Genomic DNA, 18351 nt, shown 5'->3' with positions numbered 1-18351 from the left:
TTTTCTAGAGTAAAGGGACATATTGTGACATGCTGGGTGCAGAGGCCATGGCCTGTGCTTCCTGGTTGCTTCCTTTGTAGAAGATTAGGGGTCCTTTATGGCAGTTTCTCAGCTGAAGGCTTCTGTGCCTCCATAGAAGGGGAGCCATGCTGTCACCTCCAGAGCCTCTGCATTCAGTGCCAAGGCAGCAGAGTCTCTCCTCCATGCTGAGACGAGTCGATCCTCATCACAAATTCATTGGCTAACCCCGCAAACTACAATGAATAGCTCCATGTTGAACAGAAGATGTGGAAGGAAAAAAAAATAGACGCATGATTGTACAGTAAGACACCTTATATTGCAAAAGAAATATAATTATTAGTTGAGAGGTAAATGATTATAATGATTATCATTTTCTTATTCTACTTAGAAATGCTGTGAAATGGTCTGATGTTGATACGTCTAATTCTTTCTGTGATTGCTTTTCAAATTGTCAAACGATTGTTCACTTTAATCTGTGCTTTAACTTATATGCTGAATCTTTTTAAAATCCAAGTAAAAGTGTGTATCCAGTGTCTTTACAACAGAGATGTGACACGAGGCTGAATAGGAGCTGCCACACCATTTATTATCTGTTAGATCAATTAGCAATTAGCCAATGGCATTAAGATGCAGAGCACTGGCACACCGGAAATGCTACGTTCAAGCTTTTTCAGGGGTTGCTTTGCCATTTCGACTGACAAGACAGCTGAGCACAACCAAATTGCCACAAGTTTAAAAACATACAACACAAAGCAAAAAACACAGCAAAATGAAAATCATATCAAACAAATATTGCCACTATGTCCTGCTGAAACATAATCAATACACAAGGAACCTCACTGATACTACGCAAATACTACAGAGAGTAATCATATAGCACTTAGCCTTAATGCTCACAATACTGGCTTTTTTACTACTGCATGCTGTGTTACAATCTAATGCATGCCTGGAAAGCAGTTATAATCAATATGTTCTGAAATCAAAAGACAATGGAACAGTTTTGCTATCTGATAGACAATATTAACCTTTCAGATAAACATCACAACACCTTGTAATGAGTACATGCACGAGTTCCTGGATCTCTCTATAAATTCCTTCCTTTGTTTCACTGTACATTAACTGGCCAGTAACCCACTGGATATGCATATTTGGTGACTTTTTCTTCCAAATGTATGGGCAGCACCATATGTGAGCAGCACACTTAATGGGTTTCTTCGGAGTTCATTTCCGTCACAGTAGGACTTGCTGTTTGCCTGTGCTAAGGTGCTCGTGTCCGCAAACATCCAGAGTCTATGCCCGGCCTGCCGCCAGCTCCAGTGAACGTGTGCTGCGTCTCCTTCCATGTCATGTGACCTCTTATTTGTTCGATCCTTTGTTTCACCCTCATCTGCACATCATGCTGATTTTGGACACAGCATCCCCACTGCCTCAAACTTCCTCTGCTCCATTTCCAGACGAACGCAGTCTGTCTGGCTACCGTCCGTATGCACTCTGTTCCTTGACCCGAGGATGAAGGTATGGGTGTTGACTGCTGTCTCCTGGTGGGTGCACACCCTTCTCTCTCCTCCGACGCCGAGCCACTCTCGCCAGCGGCCACACAGCCCAGCCTGCCAGGCAGCCCGGAAACCTCTCTTGAAGTTCTCGTTGAAGTAGCCGTAGATGATGGGGTTGACGCTGGAGTTGGAAAAGGCCAGCCAGTGAGCAAAGGGAAAGATGTACCCTGTCAGGAGATCTAGCTGGGCTCCTTCTGGCCTTACGTAGTCTATCAGAAGCATAAGGGTCCACAGTGGCAACCAGGACAGCATGAAGAGCAAAGCTACCATTATCAGCATCTTTATAGCCTTGATCTTCTTGGGCGATATGGCTGCTCTCCCCTGCGAACCATTAGGGGGCAGCCTTTCGGGGATCCTGGCAGCTGTCAGTCCTGCGGTGGTATACAGCTTGGCCCCGATACGACAGTACATCAGGGTGATGAGGACGAGGGGTATGAGATATATGTGAGCAAACAGGACTGTAGTATAGACCTTCCTCATCTCTGGCTCAGGCCAGCTCTCGTAGCAGTAATAGAGAGGGTAGGTCTTGTTGATGTCCTCGCTGTCTACCATATAGTGACCTTCCTCCTGTTCGACCAGCAGCATCGCGGCTGAGGGGCACATGATCAGCAGCGCCAGGATCCAGATCAGCGCTATCGTCACCCTCGCTACCTGTGGCGTTAGCTTCGGCTTGAACGGGCAAACGATGCAGCGATACCTGGGAACAACAAGGACAGTGAAGATGGAGCTACACAGACAGGTGAACACAAGTGCTCCCTTCTCCACATGGGTATGTTTTCTGGTAATTACCACCTTTCTGTGTTGTCACTGATATAACCCCTAACCCCCCCCCACTTGATTAGATTTGAATAGTAAAAGAAGAGGAGCACAATTATTACGGGAAGGCATGTGCCTTCCTACGTACTTCTCTTGATCTGATTGTATCCTTTTCTTTCCAACTCCAATTGCTACATATCTTCCCTCCAAGGCAGGGGTGTCAAACTCATTTTAGGGTTAGGGCCGGATGAGAAGAAATGTGACCATGTGCGGGCCGAATTTATTATTATTTTTTTTTTATCATAGTGCATCAAATTACAACAAATACACTATATTCTGTAAAACTGCATTTAACAAGTCCTCAGAAACTGTTCATTAACACTCTTATTCCTTTTTAATACTACTACTACTAATAATAATGATAATAAAAAAGATTTGATATTTAATACTATTGTTCAAATCATCCCGCGGGCCGTATTGGACACCATAGTGGGCCGTATGTTTGAAACCCCTGCTCCAAGGGCATAGATTTGGATATGGACAGTAGGGATATGTCCCTACCCAGTACTGTGGGGGTACTGTATGTTTAGGGAGGCGGGGATTTTGAGGCTGATTTGGTCCCTACCAATGCTGAAACCAAACCTACACCCTTGCTTCCCTCCCTGTCCTGTTTCCTTCGCTTCCATTAATCTCACCCATCTTCACTTTCCCGCCCGACGGACCCGTACCTGTCCACAGCAATGGCCACCAGAGTGAAAACGGAGGCGGACACAGACGTCCCCTGAACCAGGCCGCTCAGCTTGCACACGGCGTTGGAGAAAGGCCAGCCTGTTGGCAGAGACCCTGTCTGGTTATTATGGCAGTGAAGGTCAGTCACTTGACTGACAAGCCCTCATTTCGGTGCTTTAAAATGCCCGGTTATTCATCTGCATTCACTGGCTAAAATTTATCTGGTGATAAACAGATAACAACTTTTTATCAGTGTTCGGTAATTCCCTGGCAGTGTCTGTGAAAGATGTAATTAACCTGAATGTGATGAATCGATACACCTGTTAGGAAAATGACTCATCATTCTTATTTCTCTGTCTTTGAATTTCCAGTTTCAGGGAAACAAGAAACCCACGTTTTGTGTTAACAGGATGGTGCTTCGCCATTATTGGGGCCGGCCCGGGGTCAACTGGCAACCTGGACAAAATACCCACCCTCCCAACACCCCAAAGCAGCCAAAATCAATTTTTGTTAATTCATGTGTATTAAAAATATTTCTGGCTGCTACAGCCAGCTTAAATTTGTTTCACAAGGAGCAAAATATTAAAAATAGTGTAAAATAACATTAATATCACAGAATGCATCCAAAGGTATTTCTTCAGATTTTTTTCACTCGCTTCTTTGTGCCCCCTAATCAAATGGCGCCCTAGGCGATCGCCTATGTCAGCTAATGGGCAGGCAGGCCCCGGTGATTATGTCTCATCTGCATAAACAAATATAATCAAGCAGGTGGCTGTTTGCGGTACAGAAAATTAGAAAGCAGTGTAATTAGGGCTGTCATGCTGCAGACATCTTAAGATTCTCAATGGGAAATAAATCATCCTTTAAGGAAACTCATTCATAATGCAGCACATTCTGCAAGGATGAATCTTTCATATGAGCAACTATTCACACAGAGCTTACAGAACTTGAGCGAACCAGTACACGGTTATGAAAGGAACAGAACAACAGGCAGGCCCTGTAGGACTATTTCAGAATCCCATAAAACCTTGCTAACTCCATTTCACCCCCAAAGGATATGATTTAATTACTTATGCTTCCCATTGTTGTGTGGCATTGTTGTTTGATACAAAATGGTGGCACAGTGATGGTGGTTTGAGGCTCCCCTGACTTTATCCATGTGGAGTTTGAATCGTTGGGGGGTGTCCTCCAGTTTCCCCCCACAGTCCAAAAACACGCTAAGGTTAATTTGAGTTAGCAAATTGCGTGTGTGGGTGTGTGCCCAGTGAGTTGGTACCCCATCCTGGGTTGTTCCCTGCCATGCTCCTTTAGCCTCCGGGATAGGCTCTGGACCCCCGGGAACCTGCATAGCAGGTACAGAAAATGGATGGATGGATGCATTTCATAGACTTCAGGCATCCAGTCATATTTGTTGACTGACTCGATGAGTAGCACTGTTTGGCTGGTACTATGGCTCAAATCATCTGATTCTCACAAGCCTCCTGCTCTGTTTTCCCTGTCACAGAAAAAAACAATTTTTTTAAAGTAATTGAACGGCAATTTTTTTGGTTTATATTATCTATTGAATTTTGCTGTACAGCCGGTGCTTGGTACAGCCTTTGCAATTACCAAGGAATATTGGTAAATCAATGGGCGTTTGATGTAAACATCACTGGTGCCTCTGTACACCCGCCGGCGGGGGTGTGTGTGTGTGTGTGTGTGTGTGTGTCACTACGTCCAGCTTTCCATTCTTCTCAGATCTTGCATCTCACTTTTGTGTCACTTTTGAGTCTCAATCATCTTTGTAGATGTTTTGAAATGTTTTGAGAATTTACCTTCTGGAAATGCCATATTAAAGCAATTGGCTAATTATTCAGTCAAATGTTTTAGACAAAGACTTTCTAGAGGGTTTTTCCAATATGCATAAACAGAATTATTTAATGAATAGCAGTATTAATAATACAGTGGAGCTGTAGCATTGCTGTAGCATTTTTGTGGATTAATAGATATCAAGTCACTATGTGTATGTGTGTGGGGGGGGGGGGGGGGGTATGTGATAGGGGGATGTTATGTTCTTGTGTTAATGCTTGTTCGTGCTCTTCTTATGTTGTGTTTCAATAAAAATTCTGCTGCATAATTTTAAACTGTCTTTATAAATATCAGATAAAACGGGCAGGTAAAGTTGTGGATCAAAGAAAGTTTCTAATTGGTCTTCTGTGGGATATAAACGCAGCTTTTTGTATATAATGAAAGCAGCACACGGTGTTAACAGGGTACCGGAAAGGTGCACGCGCCATGCTGACTGGGAAATGCTGCATAAGAACACCAGCAAGTGACTTCCAGCAAGCTTTTGAAGTGAGACATTCTAATTTAAAAATAGACTTCAGGGCCTCCAGTGACAGAAAAAAAAACAATCTATTCAATTACTGTAGGTGAGGCAATTGGAAAATATATGAAAATTAATTAATGAATGAATCACTGAATTTTCATTTTAATTTTGATAACCAGTTATTCACTTCAGGGTGATGACTATTGAAATATGCATTTAACACAAGAACATTAACGACATTTCACGGAGACAACCTCATTTACATTCTGCATCCAGAAAAAGCTAATTATACCTGCAGTGGCCCAAATAGGCAAGCATTACAACATAATAATACAGAAGTAAAGTTGCAGTAATCTATTAACGTTGTCTAAGTTTAGCGTTTAGCTTTAGATACAGCGCCCTCCACAATTAGTGGCACTCCTTGTAAAGATTTGTAGAAAAGGTTAGAAAAAGATGTACAATTTACAGGGGAATCAACACAAAAATGGTTAGCTGACCGCTGAATCATGCTTCTGCCATGGCCATCTCAGTCCCCTGACCTGAACCCCACTGAAAACCTGTGGGCTGAGCTGAAGAGGAGAGAGCACAAGAGATGGCGTAGGACCCTGGATGATCTGGAGAGATTCTGTAAAAAGGAATGGACTCAGATGCCCTGTTTGTTATTCTCCAGTCTTCTAAAATGTTTTAGGAGAAGACTTAGTGCTGTTATACTGGCAAAGGGAGGTTGCACAAAATATTAAAAGCAGGGGTGCCAATAATCGTGGCACATGTGTTTTGGTTAAAGATACAGTAATTATTTCTTGATGAAGGATTTCTTTTTCTTGGAATAAATTTATGTTATTGAAAGGTTGGATTTTTCACAATTTTTCAGCGTGACCGAAAGGTACATATTTTCTAAACCTTTTTTACAAATCTTTTCAAGGGGTGCCAATAATTGTGGAGGATGCTGCACACATAGTGTCGCCTCACACCTTCAGGGTCTGTCTGCGGGGCACCACTGTGTGTCTGGAGTAGGTATGTCCTCCCATTTCTGTGCAGGTTTCCTGCCACAGACCCAAGGCGCACAGTGAGCTGTCCGAGTTCCAGAGCTGGAGATTTCAGGTCCAGAGAGTACAAATCCAGACCAAGATTTTGTTTCAGCCAACCAGTTGAGTCCTCTGTGACTGTGAGTCTTTATGCTCAACTGGCTGGTTGAAACAAAATCTTGGTCTGGATTTGTACTCTCTGGACCTGAAATCTCCAGCTTTGCCGAGTTGCCCATGGCACATGCGCATGAACCCTGATATCGACTTTCCCCTGCTTCCTGCGTCTTCATGGGAGGTGCAGCCATGCTCCCTCCAAGACCCTGACTGGTAAATGGAAATTAGTGCTTTTCCCCCTGCTTGCTTGCTTAATTTAAGATTTTTTTTTTCCATGTGACCCTTCCCTATCTAGACCAGCTTCTACTGCTACATGTCAGTGCATTACAACCATTACCTGTGATGAGGTTGTCCACAAGTGTGGTTGGGATGCAGAAGACGCCTACCAACAGGTCACTGATGGCCAGGTTGAAGATGAAGAGGTTGGTGACGGTTCGCATGCAGCGGTTTCTCAGCACTATCAGGCACACCAGCCCATTACCCACCATGCACAGCAAGAAGATAAACAAGTAGGCCATGATGAAACTGGCGGCCACAGTCATTGAGTGCTGGTAGTAAGGATGAGACAGAGTGACGCCAGTCATGTTGGAGACGTTGCGGGTGGCCAGGGTAGAGTTTGTGCTGTAGGCAAGGCTGGAATTTCCATAAACGGCATCCGCTGCGTCCCACCTCCACATCTGGTCCCCTTGTCCCACCATATCTACTCTGTCATCCTCCAGTTTCTTCCCCATGAATGTGGGCAGGACAGGTTTCCTGAGGACACACAGAACACCGTAAATGAGTTTGTCTTTTGGGCTGATGATTGTGATTTTTTTTTTTTTTTACTTATTTTTTCAACCCAAATTCCTGTTTGTTGCTGTAAGTGTCATTCGTGGTATGATATTACATCAAATCACTCCACTGGAATAAAGATTAAATTCTTATGGGTTTAGTTTTAAGTGCTGTCAAACGATTGAAATTTTAAATCAGATTAATCACAGGGTTGCTGTGGATTAATTTCGATTAATCACGATTAAATATCATTCATTTTTAATCTATATTAATCGCATTTCATTTTGCATGAGCAAACAGACTCCAAAAAAAGGGGAATATACGGCGGGGAAAATAAGTATTGAACGCGTCAACATTTTTCTCAGTAAATATATTTCTAAAGGATCTATTGACATGAAATTTACACCAGATGTCGGTAACAACCCAAGTAATCCACACATACAAAGAAATCAAAACAAATAAGTTCATAGATTAAGTTATGTGAAATAAAGTTAAATGACACAGGTATAAGTATGCAAGTATAAGGAGAAAGTGTAAGGAGAATTTCCACATGAGGATTAGTCAAGCATCAATTATTATTTCTCAGCCTATGGGTATGTGCCTGTGTAAAATTCATATTTTATTGAAAACTGCAGCCTGGTTCTTTCCTGCTTCTCATTGATGAAGGGCCTCTTCCCTGCTTTATGGGTCTTCAGTCCTGCTTCTAGGAGTCTGATATGAACTGTCTTAGCAGTGCACTTCACACCTGCACTTAATGTTTCCCTTTTGAAGGTCACTTGATGCCATCCTATGATTCATGAGAAACTGTCTGATAAATTAATTAGTCATCTCTGGCATTACAAAGTCACTTCTGCCCTTTACCTGGCTGGTTTCTGGTCGTTCCCAGTGTCTCCTGCTTCACCTTGTTCTTGTGTACTGCTGTATTAGAAATTTTGACCCTGGAAGCAACCTGCTGCTCAGCGTAGCCTTCTGCCAGCAGAAATCCTGAAATTTCTTTTCAGGATAGTTTATTTGTTTGAACTGTATACTTTTTTTAAAATAGTTTGCACTGCATTTGTCTGCACTGCGTGTACTGTCTTAGCACTTTTTGTTTTGCACTGTATATTTGTTTGGTGCACCTTATTTATCTAGCTACTCTATGTACATTTCTGTTTTATCTTATCATATGTTAAAGACCTACTACCTCCGGATGCCTTTAATTTAATGAAAGCATTATTTAAACTAAATGCTGTTACCTGTAATAAGTGATATTTGAATTCTCACAAATTCATTATAAATTCGAACATATATGAATTACACCACGACAATGAAATCTTGTTTTTCATTTTTCCTTGCTATTTGTTATTAATCTGTTATCAGCAATGGTTTGACCCCATGCTTTAAATGTTTTGCATTTGCTTTGTCCCCATTTATGCAGCTGGTTATTGTTCACAATGACAATTCCAGTTAATTACCTTGCTCAAGAGTAGCGAGGCCCTTAGGGCCTAATTCTTATGGCCCCATTTACAAGTCCTTCACTTCTCTGACACCAGTAAGCCAATCATTGACTATCCCAGTTATTATTGTGTTGTCTTCTGGCAAGAAATTCATGATGAAAAATAGCCCATTTGATAATTGTGAAGATAACATAATGCAACCTTTTATTTAAATTCTGTTATTTCACAATTGTGTTTGTACAATTTACATAACAAAACAATTGCCAATTATACAAGCTGACATTTTAAGCTATGTGAAAGACAGTTTCCTTGACTACCTAGCATTATATGGCAACATAATCATTAATAATTGTCCATTGGTTGATATTCTAATTGTATGGAAATTATAATCATTCCAATTCTTTGTGCAAACAAAATATTTTGACTCCTGACCAACGTGATTTCAATTTAGGGAACACATTGTATCAAACACCTTCCAGAATGAGTAAATGTTTCAGTAAATCAGTAAACAGCGTGGCTGTAACGCAGCCACGGTCAGAAAATGTCTGTCTGCTAGTATCATAAACCTCTGGACTGTGTGTCCTGTTCACGACCATGAAAGCACTGGCTGAACTTCTGTTCTAATTCAAAAACAGAACTTGCCGTTGTTATATACCTGCATATACAGACGATCGTTGTGAATGGAATTTTTAACTATTGACTATGCCTGACTTCACCACTGCATTCTATTCATTCTATTCTATTCATACAGAATGTGCTATTCTACTGCACACTGTCGTTTTCTCCTTGGCACAGTGCTGATTGAATCTATGAAATGATATACATTTTAAAAATGCAGAATCCCAACAGGATGGTGCAGAATACAGGCCCATGTAAGGGTGACTGTCAAGAGAAGCAGGATTTCAGTATCGGCTTCCTGTAGCTTTTTTTTCAATCCATGGATTCACACCTGCTGCTGTGAGGAAGTGGTGACCTCTAGGTCACGTAGGTGTGCTCTTGGTACATGATAACAATAAAAATGTGTGAGATCAGCTGCTGCCAGCTGGTGAAATCTATTGCTCCTTGGTTGCTATGGAGGCCTCCTCTGGGAAATTAAACTGATAGATTCCTCATACAACGTCAGCGCAAGCTACAGGGTGTTTTGGATATCCCTAGACTGAGCAATGAGCAGAGATTATGGACGAACTAACACTGGGAAATATGTTAATCTCTGACTATTACAGAAATGCAATAATATCAGTATGCCTTCAAGCCTCCAGAACCCAACAGTCAAAGAAGAGAAATATATAGTTACAGAGCTCTGTTGTTTCTCAGTCAGTATTTAATATCATTATCATTCATTCTGTATTCTGTGGTATTCCACCTATTATGAGGCACGTGGCTGCTAAAACTGCTGCTATGACTCGGTAATGTTTACGTAATTTAAACTTTGACATCCCGATTACACTGAAGCAGCGGGAGTCTTGTGACAATTGCTTTTATGTTATTCCAATTAAGTGCTGTGATTTTCATGATAGAACAGACAGCTGAATGTTGTCCATGCTGAATCTCATCTATGAGTGCAGTTCAGCGTATTACATTTATCTAAGTACATACTGTAATTAGAAAAAATACAAATTCTGTTTGTTCTGCCAAATTCTGTCCAATTTTTTTGGATTTTTGCATACAGGAACAAAACTTGGTTAAAATGCAGCCAATAAAATGCCTTGGTGACATACTCGCAAAGCCTTCGGTCAATTCAAACCATGAAGATGGGATATTACTTGTACATTTATTAGTAAGTCATTCTCCCTGTTTGAAATCACCATAACCCTGTACTGGATAGGCCATTATGGATGACGGATGGATGGATGGATGTGAAAAAATACAAGGAGATGTATCAATCTCATGAAAGGAAATATGTAAGGTTCTTGTAATCTGCAGTGATGTCTTAATTCATGGTAAACTATAGAGTACAGGAGCCCGAAAACTGTGTTACCTGCACAATATAAAGTTGGCAAGAATCATGACATTCTATAGGACCTATGGCTTTAGCTACCCCGAATAAAATTAGCCATAAAAAATTAGGTTCTGATTCATTCTCGTATAAAACTAGCAGTGGCCTATGTCTGGGAAGGGGGATTTGGGATTGAAAATTCTTGGAAAAATCTTGGAACCACTTTACAATAGGGGTTGCACAGGGTAGTCAACTCGACAAGTCAGCTTTACTGCTCTGTGATGATGCTTTAAGCTTGATATCGACTACTTGCTGATCAAATGAGTATGACACTAACAACATGGATGCCTCAGAAAATACCAGTTATGCAGAAGTGCCGGGAAACTGATAGAAGTACTGGAACAAAAATTGAGCAGAATAATTTTTGAACCTCAAATACATTTAATGCATTGATGAATACATATCATCATACATATTTTTACCTCAGAAAATTCAATCGATAACCAATATAGTTTTGTCTAATATCACCGGTGCTGGCAGTGAAACTTGCCAGCACTTATTAGCAGAATAACGTTACATCGTTTTTCATTCTGCAGAAAACAAAAGATCAATTTGCTGGCCAGATTAAATAATGAATGATAATCATGTCACTGGTTGTGTAAATAAAATATAAATAGAAGTCTATGTCCTGTTTTGATCGTGACCTATCCCCCCAATAACTAACAAATAATTAACAGAATGACTTGTTTATCCTTGTTTTGGAGTTGCGGAAGTTGGAGTTGTACGAAATTAAGTGCTTATTTAGCATAAATTTCACAGTTTCTGTTGTGTGGTAGGAAAGTGACACATGAAAGTGGCACCACAAAAGTCCCCAGTCGAGATGGCCATGGAACACAAAATGTTCCTAGTTCTTTGGGTGTTCTCCTTGCTGATGCTAACCTCAATAGTGATGTTTCTGGTTCATGTTTTTACGTATTTCACTGTTTGTGGAAATACTTCGTTATCCTTGTTGTTCTAGTCTCCCTTGAGGTTTGACCTTTTATCTGTTGATTGCCCTCCCCTGTGTTTGTGTTCTGCCCGAACTCTCCCTGCTTCCTCTTCCCGCGTCTCCAGAACCGTCCTGCTCCCGTCCAACCCAATCGGCGTCCCCGGACTGACTTCCCGGCTTACCGACTCACCCTTCGGATTTAGACGCACGGCTCGGACGGATCTCTGGTTTTGAACCCTGCTTGTTGTTTGGATTACGGTTTGGCCACGCCCAATAAAAGGCTTCTGAACTTCCCCGAGTGTCCCGGTGTGACAATTTCCAGCAAACTGGACTGTATTAAAGGACTTTTATGTAATTAGTTTGTTTTTCAGGCAAGCCATTTAATAGGCTAAGCTCTGCCTGTGACCGGAAGACCACTGAAGCTACTCTTCAGCAAAGCCCTTAACCCCCAGCTCCAGGGTGTTGCACACTGGATGACCCTGCTGTGACCCCCAAGCTTGCTCTCACCTTCACATGTGTCAGTGTGTCTCATGAAGAGCGAGATGGAGTAGGCAAAGAGAAGCTTTCCAACATACCTAATGTACCTGTACTCATACTTGTGCAAATGGAAAATTAAGGATCACTTCAATTTCATTTTCATTATGTTCATTGCTGTCGTAATTGGATCACAGCTTGCTAATTTCACCCTTGGGATTGAATAGGAGTGAAATACACAATGTTTGTAGCGTTTTTTGTTCCCCTCTAAACAAACTGTATAACACTGATTTCTGCGTCACCCCAATGTTGCAAATTGGACTACATCAAACTGAATAGTAGGAGAGACTGGGAACGGTTGTAACATTTTTTTTTTTACATTTTTGCCTGTACCTCGGAGCTCTTTTAAGGATTCACATTCAAAATGTGATAGAAACTACCCACACGTGTCTTCCATTAAATGGCACAAATTTTATCTCTGTATCACAAACAGACAAAGAAAGTTTTAGCCTCAAACACATGGAGGGAAATCTTAGAATTTATCCCATAGTCAGTAGTAGTTGTAACACAGCCCTGGTTTAAATGTAACACTATAAATGAAAAAAAAAATTGTTATAAATAATTAGAAAATTTCTGGGTATGTATGCATATGTGTACAATATATGTTAATCACAAGAAAACTAAACAAAATATGGAACTGTGCACCAGTTTCAATAACTCAACAATAGTGTGCATATCTGCATGTGTGTGTGTGATGTCAGTCACTATCAGAATCACAGTGTTGACAGGTGTATTGAACTCCCCCTGGTGGACAGGCTTGATGGGCCCACCTTGGACAGTCTATGCCAGAGGTGGGGGACCTGATCCATGGAGAGCCAATGTGGGTGCGGGTTTTTGGGATGACTTCTAAATCAGCCAATAATAAAACAGTGGTTCAACGCCAGTCCTGGGAACCCACTGCTATTGGCTGATGAACAGGTCATCCAAAAACCCGCACCTACACCAGCTCTCCATGAATCAGGTTCCCCACCCCCGGTCTATACATTTCACCCAATTTTCCTTCGACTTGAAATGTTCCACACACACAATGCATTAGTTTCCAGGGCTTGAGAAGTGGCCTGGTGGGTAGTTGGAGAAATATCCAAGACTCTGGTAGCCATGAACAAGCTTACCTTGCAGTAAAGAGCAACAATATTAGCACTCACAACTTGCATAAAAGATATTTACATAAGCACATACTGTGGAACCCGCTTATAGTGATCAGCCTCTTACATGGATAAAAATGCTTGGGACGGAATCATTGCTATACAAATACAGCTTAAATAATTCACTTATAGTAATGAAGTAGTCAGCTTACAGTGTTCATTTTAGGTCTTTTTCTACATGACACTATACAGAAAAAACAAAACTACGCTAATTCTTCTTTAAATCTTACGGTACTTTGATAAGTCTACTTTGTTTTGCGGTAACCGGTCTGCTTCTGGCTAGCTACCTGAGGCTAATGCTGCGTGCACAAAAACAGGAAACAAAAACTAAGTTTCTCTCAGTGCAAACATAAACTCATGATCAAAGCTTATGATAAAACACCAAAAACTAGCCACCGAGATGCAATGCAAAACTACAATAAGATATACAGTATTTTATATACAAATTAATGTGAACAGTTTGTTTCAAAAAGATGCAATACAGTTATTTATTGTCCTGATATATTTTGCAAAAAAATGCATATTGTTACTTTGGTCTGCAACACAGGCTCCATCTTTCAATATGTGGATATCACAGATTGCCACGTGTTTGCCACTTGAAAAACTTACTTATGATAAACATAAAAAAACTGACGAATTCTGGCTTATATGGTCTTCCCTTTGGGAATACATAGGGAGGAAAAAGGGGGAAAAAAGCTCTCTTGATATATATATAACAAAACATTTTTTTTTTTTCTTCTTTTTTTTCTCTTTTTTCTGTAACATGAATACATGATGTGATATTGTTAATGTTCTTTGTTTCTGTGGGCAAACAATAAAAATATAAATAATAAATTAATAAATAAATAAATAGAGGCTAGTAAATGAATTCAGTGACATTAGAAAATGTTCTAGGTATTTTTTTTTAATGTATAGTATATATCAACGATTCTCAACCCATGGGTCACAACAAGTTCTGAAAGGGTCCCAAGGCAGAGTTGGAAGTAAAAGCATTTTAAAACCAGAGAGCTCCTATGCTGATCCACGATCAGATTTCCCAGCCCAATCCTAGAATTAACAAATATAACAAATTTAAATGGACAGCATTGATATTTACAAAATGTTAATGACTCTTTCAAAATACAGTACAGCTTTTCAGTTTACACTACTGTACAAATTAAATTACTGAACTATGTATAATTCAAGTACACTATAATACTCGCGTATCTTGTACAATTACCCGCCGTGTGTGTACCTTACCGTCCTTAGTGTAACTTCCCCGTGTTTCCGTGCTGTTCATGGTTTTCATGTTGTTCATGCCTGTCGTGGGAACTCTTTAAGTACCAACATAAATAACAACTTTGTGCCAGTTCGACTCACGTCGTTTGCATTCGCCACTGCCGCTATTATTCCTTGGTCTGCATGGCGCTTCAATACAACCCACTAAACATTGGACGTCGGATAGGCGTGCAGATCATGTCTATATTAGGTCCGTCAGTCCATGACCAATTCTGGACATCTATACAACGTCCAAACTAGGTCCACAATTTGAACGTCCATCCATGACCCAACTTGCACGTCAATATGACATTCAACATTTGAACGTAATTTTTTTTGACGTTATTTGGACGACTATGACAGGTGCAGGAAATATAGTTTTATTTACAAATATCAACATTGTTGTTATCAACATAATAAATATGAATACAGATGATTATTTCGAAACAAACATGATTTATTATGCCAATGCGTACATATTTTATGTGCATTTGCCCTGATATGACAATAAATTATATCGTGCATTGTTTTTTATGTTCGTTCTGAAAACCATGTGAAAACTGAGTAGTGCAGAGCAGCTGTAACAGTTTTATCCACGTCCCTCGCGGACACTTTTGTGCACGTGCAGAACGCGGTATTTCAAAATCTGGCAGCAGCTTGATGCCCGGTCGAACAAATTAACATCCAGCTTGCTAAACCAGGTTAATGCTAAATTATGTTTTTTACTTTTCATGATACTTTAGCTCTGTACTGTTCTGTTGTATACACTGTCGCACCGGCGGGGCTCATATCCCAGCATGCCCCGCGTGCAGTTGTAAATAGCCATTGTTGTGTTGTTGCTGTTATTGTTAATTAATAGGTAATTCCTTATTGTTGCGCATGTGTTTACATGTGTCTTGTGTGTACCCTGTCTGATCCTCGTGTGTAATTAGCTTACATAAATGTCCCACCGTGGATGCGTCTTACAGTTCGTTGTCTGACAACTTTGTGTTTCTTACATATAATTGTGTTTGGTGCTCTTTGGGTGCCTGGTGTAATCCTTGTACGGATTATTAATTGACGGGATGTTCCCCGACAGAGTATCCTCTGTGTTTCTCTGCTCGCGATACCTCCATCTGCCCGTCGCAGCAATACGTTATTTAAATTTAAGTTTTAATTGAAAGCATGGTGAAATTGGTCATTTATGTATGAATTTAGTCGAGACATGACATACACAATGTCTAAAATTAGTCTGCTTTTGGTATTATAAGACGTCCACAACGACCACATTTGGACTATAAATAGCCCATACATGGAGGTCCCACGGCCGTCAATACTAGACGTTCATTAGACGTCAAAAAAAGACGTCGCCTGGGGTTACAAAACAACCCCTTCAGTGGACCAAAATTGGACGTCCAAAAACGACATATTAAAGATGTCATTCCGACGTCACTATGCGCAGTGGGATCCTATAAAAAAATTGAGCTCATGAATCCCAAGAGAACTGCAATTCAGGTACATATTATCACATACAATAGTCCAGTCATTCTCTTCAATGGTTTGACCAATATCTTTCTCCCAAACACTTTTCAGTCCCAACAAGGCAGAAGAGCAATTTCTAGACAAAATATTATATGTCCTAGATATTGATCCCTTTAAATGAGTTGGATTCAGTAAGAGCTAGGTCTTCAATCTCTGTTGTTTCGGTTCTAAACTCTTCTTTGTCTATCTTTGGTTTTAAAAAATGCCGCAATTGAAGATATTTATAGAGATTGGAATTTGGAACTTTATATTGCTCTACAATCTGCTGGAAAGACTTTAGAGTGCCCTCGGAAAACAAACAAGATATTTGAGAAATTCCCAGTATCAAAAATGCATAGATATCTGAAGCCATTTTCTGATAACTGGAAAGGGGAAATTAATTTTAGATGTTCTACTGAAAATACATTTAAAGGTAATGAAATGGATTTGGAAAAATTTATTTTATAACCAGAAATACTACTGTAATAAGAAATGCACTCTAATAGTACTGGAATAGATTGCTCTGGTTTAGACATAAATATAAGTACATCGTCAGCGTAAAGTGATATTCGATGATCTTCTCCCCCCACTAAAATGCCGTGAAAATTTCTGTTCTCTCTGATAAGCTCTGCTAAGGGTTCAATGACTAGAGCAAAAAGTAAAGGTGAGAGAGGACAACCCTGTCTCGTACCCCTCCCTATGCTAAACGGAGTCGAAGTGAGACCATTCGTAGTTACTGTTGCCCTAGGATCAAGATAAAGCAACTGAATCCACCTAATAAAGTTATTCCCTTGATTAAATTTTCTAAGTGTGGCAAACAGAAAGTCCCACTCGACTCTGTCAAAAGCTTTTTCTGCATCAAGGGAGAGGACAAGTGCAGGGTGCCCTTCACTTTGAACAAAGTTAATAACATTTAAAAGTCGGCGTATATTATCTGTGCCATACTAGTCTCTATTTATGATAGTGTTAAGGAACTGACTTGGCACCCAGGTCTGGTTAACAGGTTTGGTGATTTTAACCACAAATTGCTAATCACCATTTATCATTGCAGTAGTATAACCATCCCATAAAATGATATAAAAAGAGAAGTTTTATACTTCATAGTCTTCATATTTTAATCTTCATTGGTCTTGATAACTCAATTGTGTGATCAAAAAAGTGAACAGAAGGCATTGTATCCTTTATGCATATTCTTTGCTGTTTGCATAGAAATGTCAACTTTCACATTTAAATTGTGTATAGGGGTCAAAAACAAGACATGTAAATTTGTTGCACATTAGTTTAACATAAAAATAAAAATATATGTAAATATAACATTAAATCACTCAATTCATAACCTTTTTTTGACCCAGACATATTTGTGATGCGAACTATTAAATTAAGGAATTATTAAGCTCTTAAGTGTCAAAAGGTCCTTCAAAAGGTACAATTAAAATTATAATGACAGAAGCGTTTTTAAAATGCAAAAATTCTTACTAAAAATATAAATGAACACCCATGGCATAATTGTGTTAGTGATTGTTAGTTAGTGATTGGGCCACAAACTATTTCTAAAAAACATTGTAAAACTTGAATTAAATTTGCCACAACTTTTGCCCTGTCATTCAGTATAACAAAGGGAAAAAGCCATTTAAAGCACATTACACGCTGGTAATCATGTGACAGTGTGTGACATCACACAGAGGACCCCTTGAAGACCCTGTCTCTATGTGCTGAGGTGAGTAAATCTCTCTCAAATATTTCATAATATTATGTTTTTACCTGCTAATAACCATTGGAACAAAAACACATGTCCTTCAGAATGACACAAAACATACTTTTAATGTTATAAAAGTCATATTGAATATGAAAAGTTAGGATAATCTAAATATGTCAAGGTCATCACGTTATATGGGTGGTCAAGGAACTGCATGTTAAACATGATTATGTATGAAATCCATCCGTCAGTATCGCGATATTGCCATTCTGCACAAGTTTCATGTTATACCGCAATACCAGCTGCTCTGCTGAAAGGCAGTTGCTTTGTTATCTCATATTTTACAACATTGTGCTTCATATTTACTATCACAAATTCATGTTTACTGTCATTTTAAACTATTTTATAGCATTTTAAGGAATTTCAAGGCACATTATCTTTATAGTGTAGATACAATTGTCTAATAAGGAGAGAGCCGCATGGCACGGACAGAAGATCACCTCAGATCCGTGTTCTAAGTTTGTTGCATATGAGTCATTTCTCTCTCTGATTTTCTGTCGTATGGAAGTGATCAGTCTGCTC

General features: G+C 39.9%; 1 protein-coding gene across 4 annotated transcripts in view; it reads right to left on the bottom strand.

Annotated features, from left to right (window-relative positions):
- Nucleotides 1-586: 586 nt before the first annotated feature.
- Nucleotides 587-18351, bottom strand: part of LOC111849936 (neuropeptide FF receptor 1-like) — a 51610-nt gene continuing 33845 nt past the window's right edge. For all 4 annotated transcript variants that reach the window (XM_023823274.2, XM_072714358.1, XM_023823275.2 and 1 more), the window contains 3 exons: nt 6844-7259; nt 3059-3158; nt 587-2271 (listed from right to left, as the gene is read on the bottom strand). In XM_023823274.2, the coding sequence (XP_023679042.2) occupies nt 1416-2271; nt 3059-3158; nt 6844-7259 (1372 nt within the window). In that variant the 3' untranslated portion in view covers nt 587-1415. The remainder of the gene's footprint in view (nt 2272-3058; nt 3159-6843; nt 7260-18351) is intronic.

The sequence above is a fragment of the Paramormyrops kingsleyae genome, chromosome 7, assembly GCF_048594095.1.
Source record: "Paramormyrops kingsleyae isolate MSU_618 chromosome 7, PKINGS_0.4, whole genome shotgun sequence".
NCBI lineage: Eukaryota > Metazoa > Chordata > Actinopteri > Osteoglossiformes > Mormyridae > Paramormyrops > Paramormyrops kingsleyae.
Note: the sequence above shows the minus strand (reverse complement) of the source record. Positions and strands in the feature narration are given on the sequence as shown.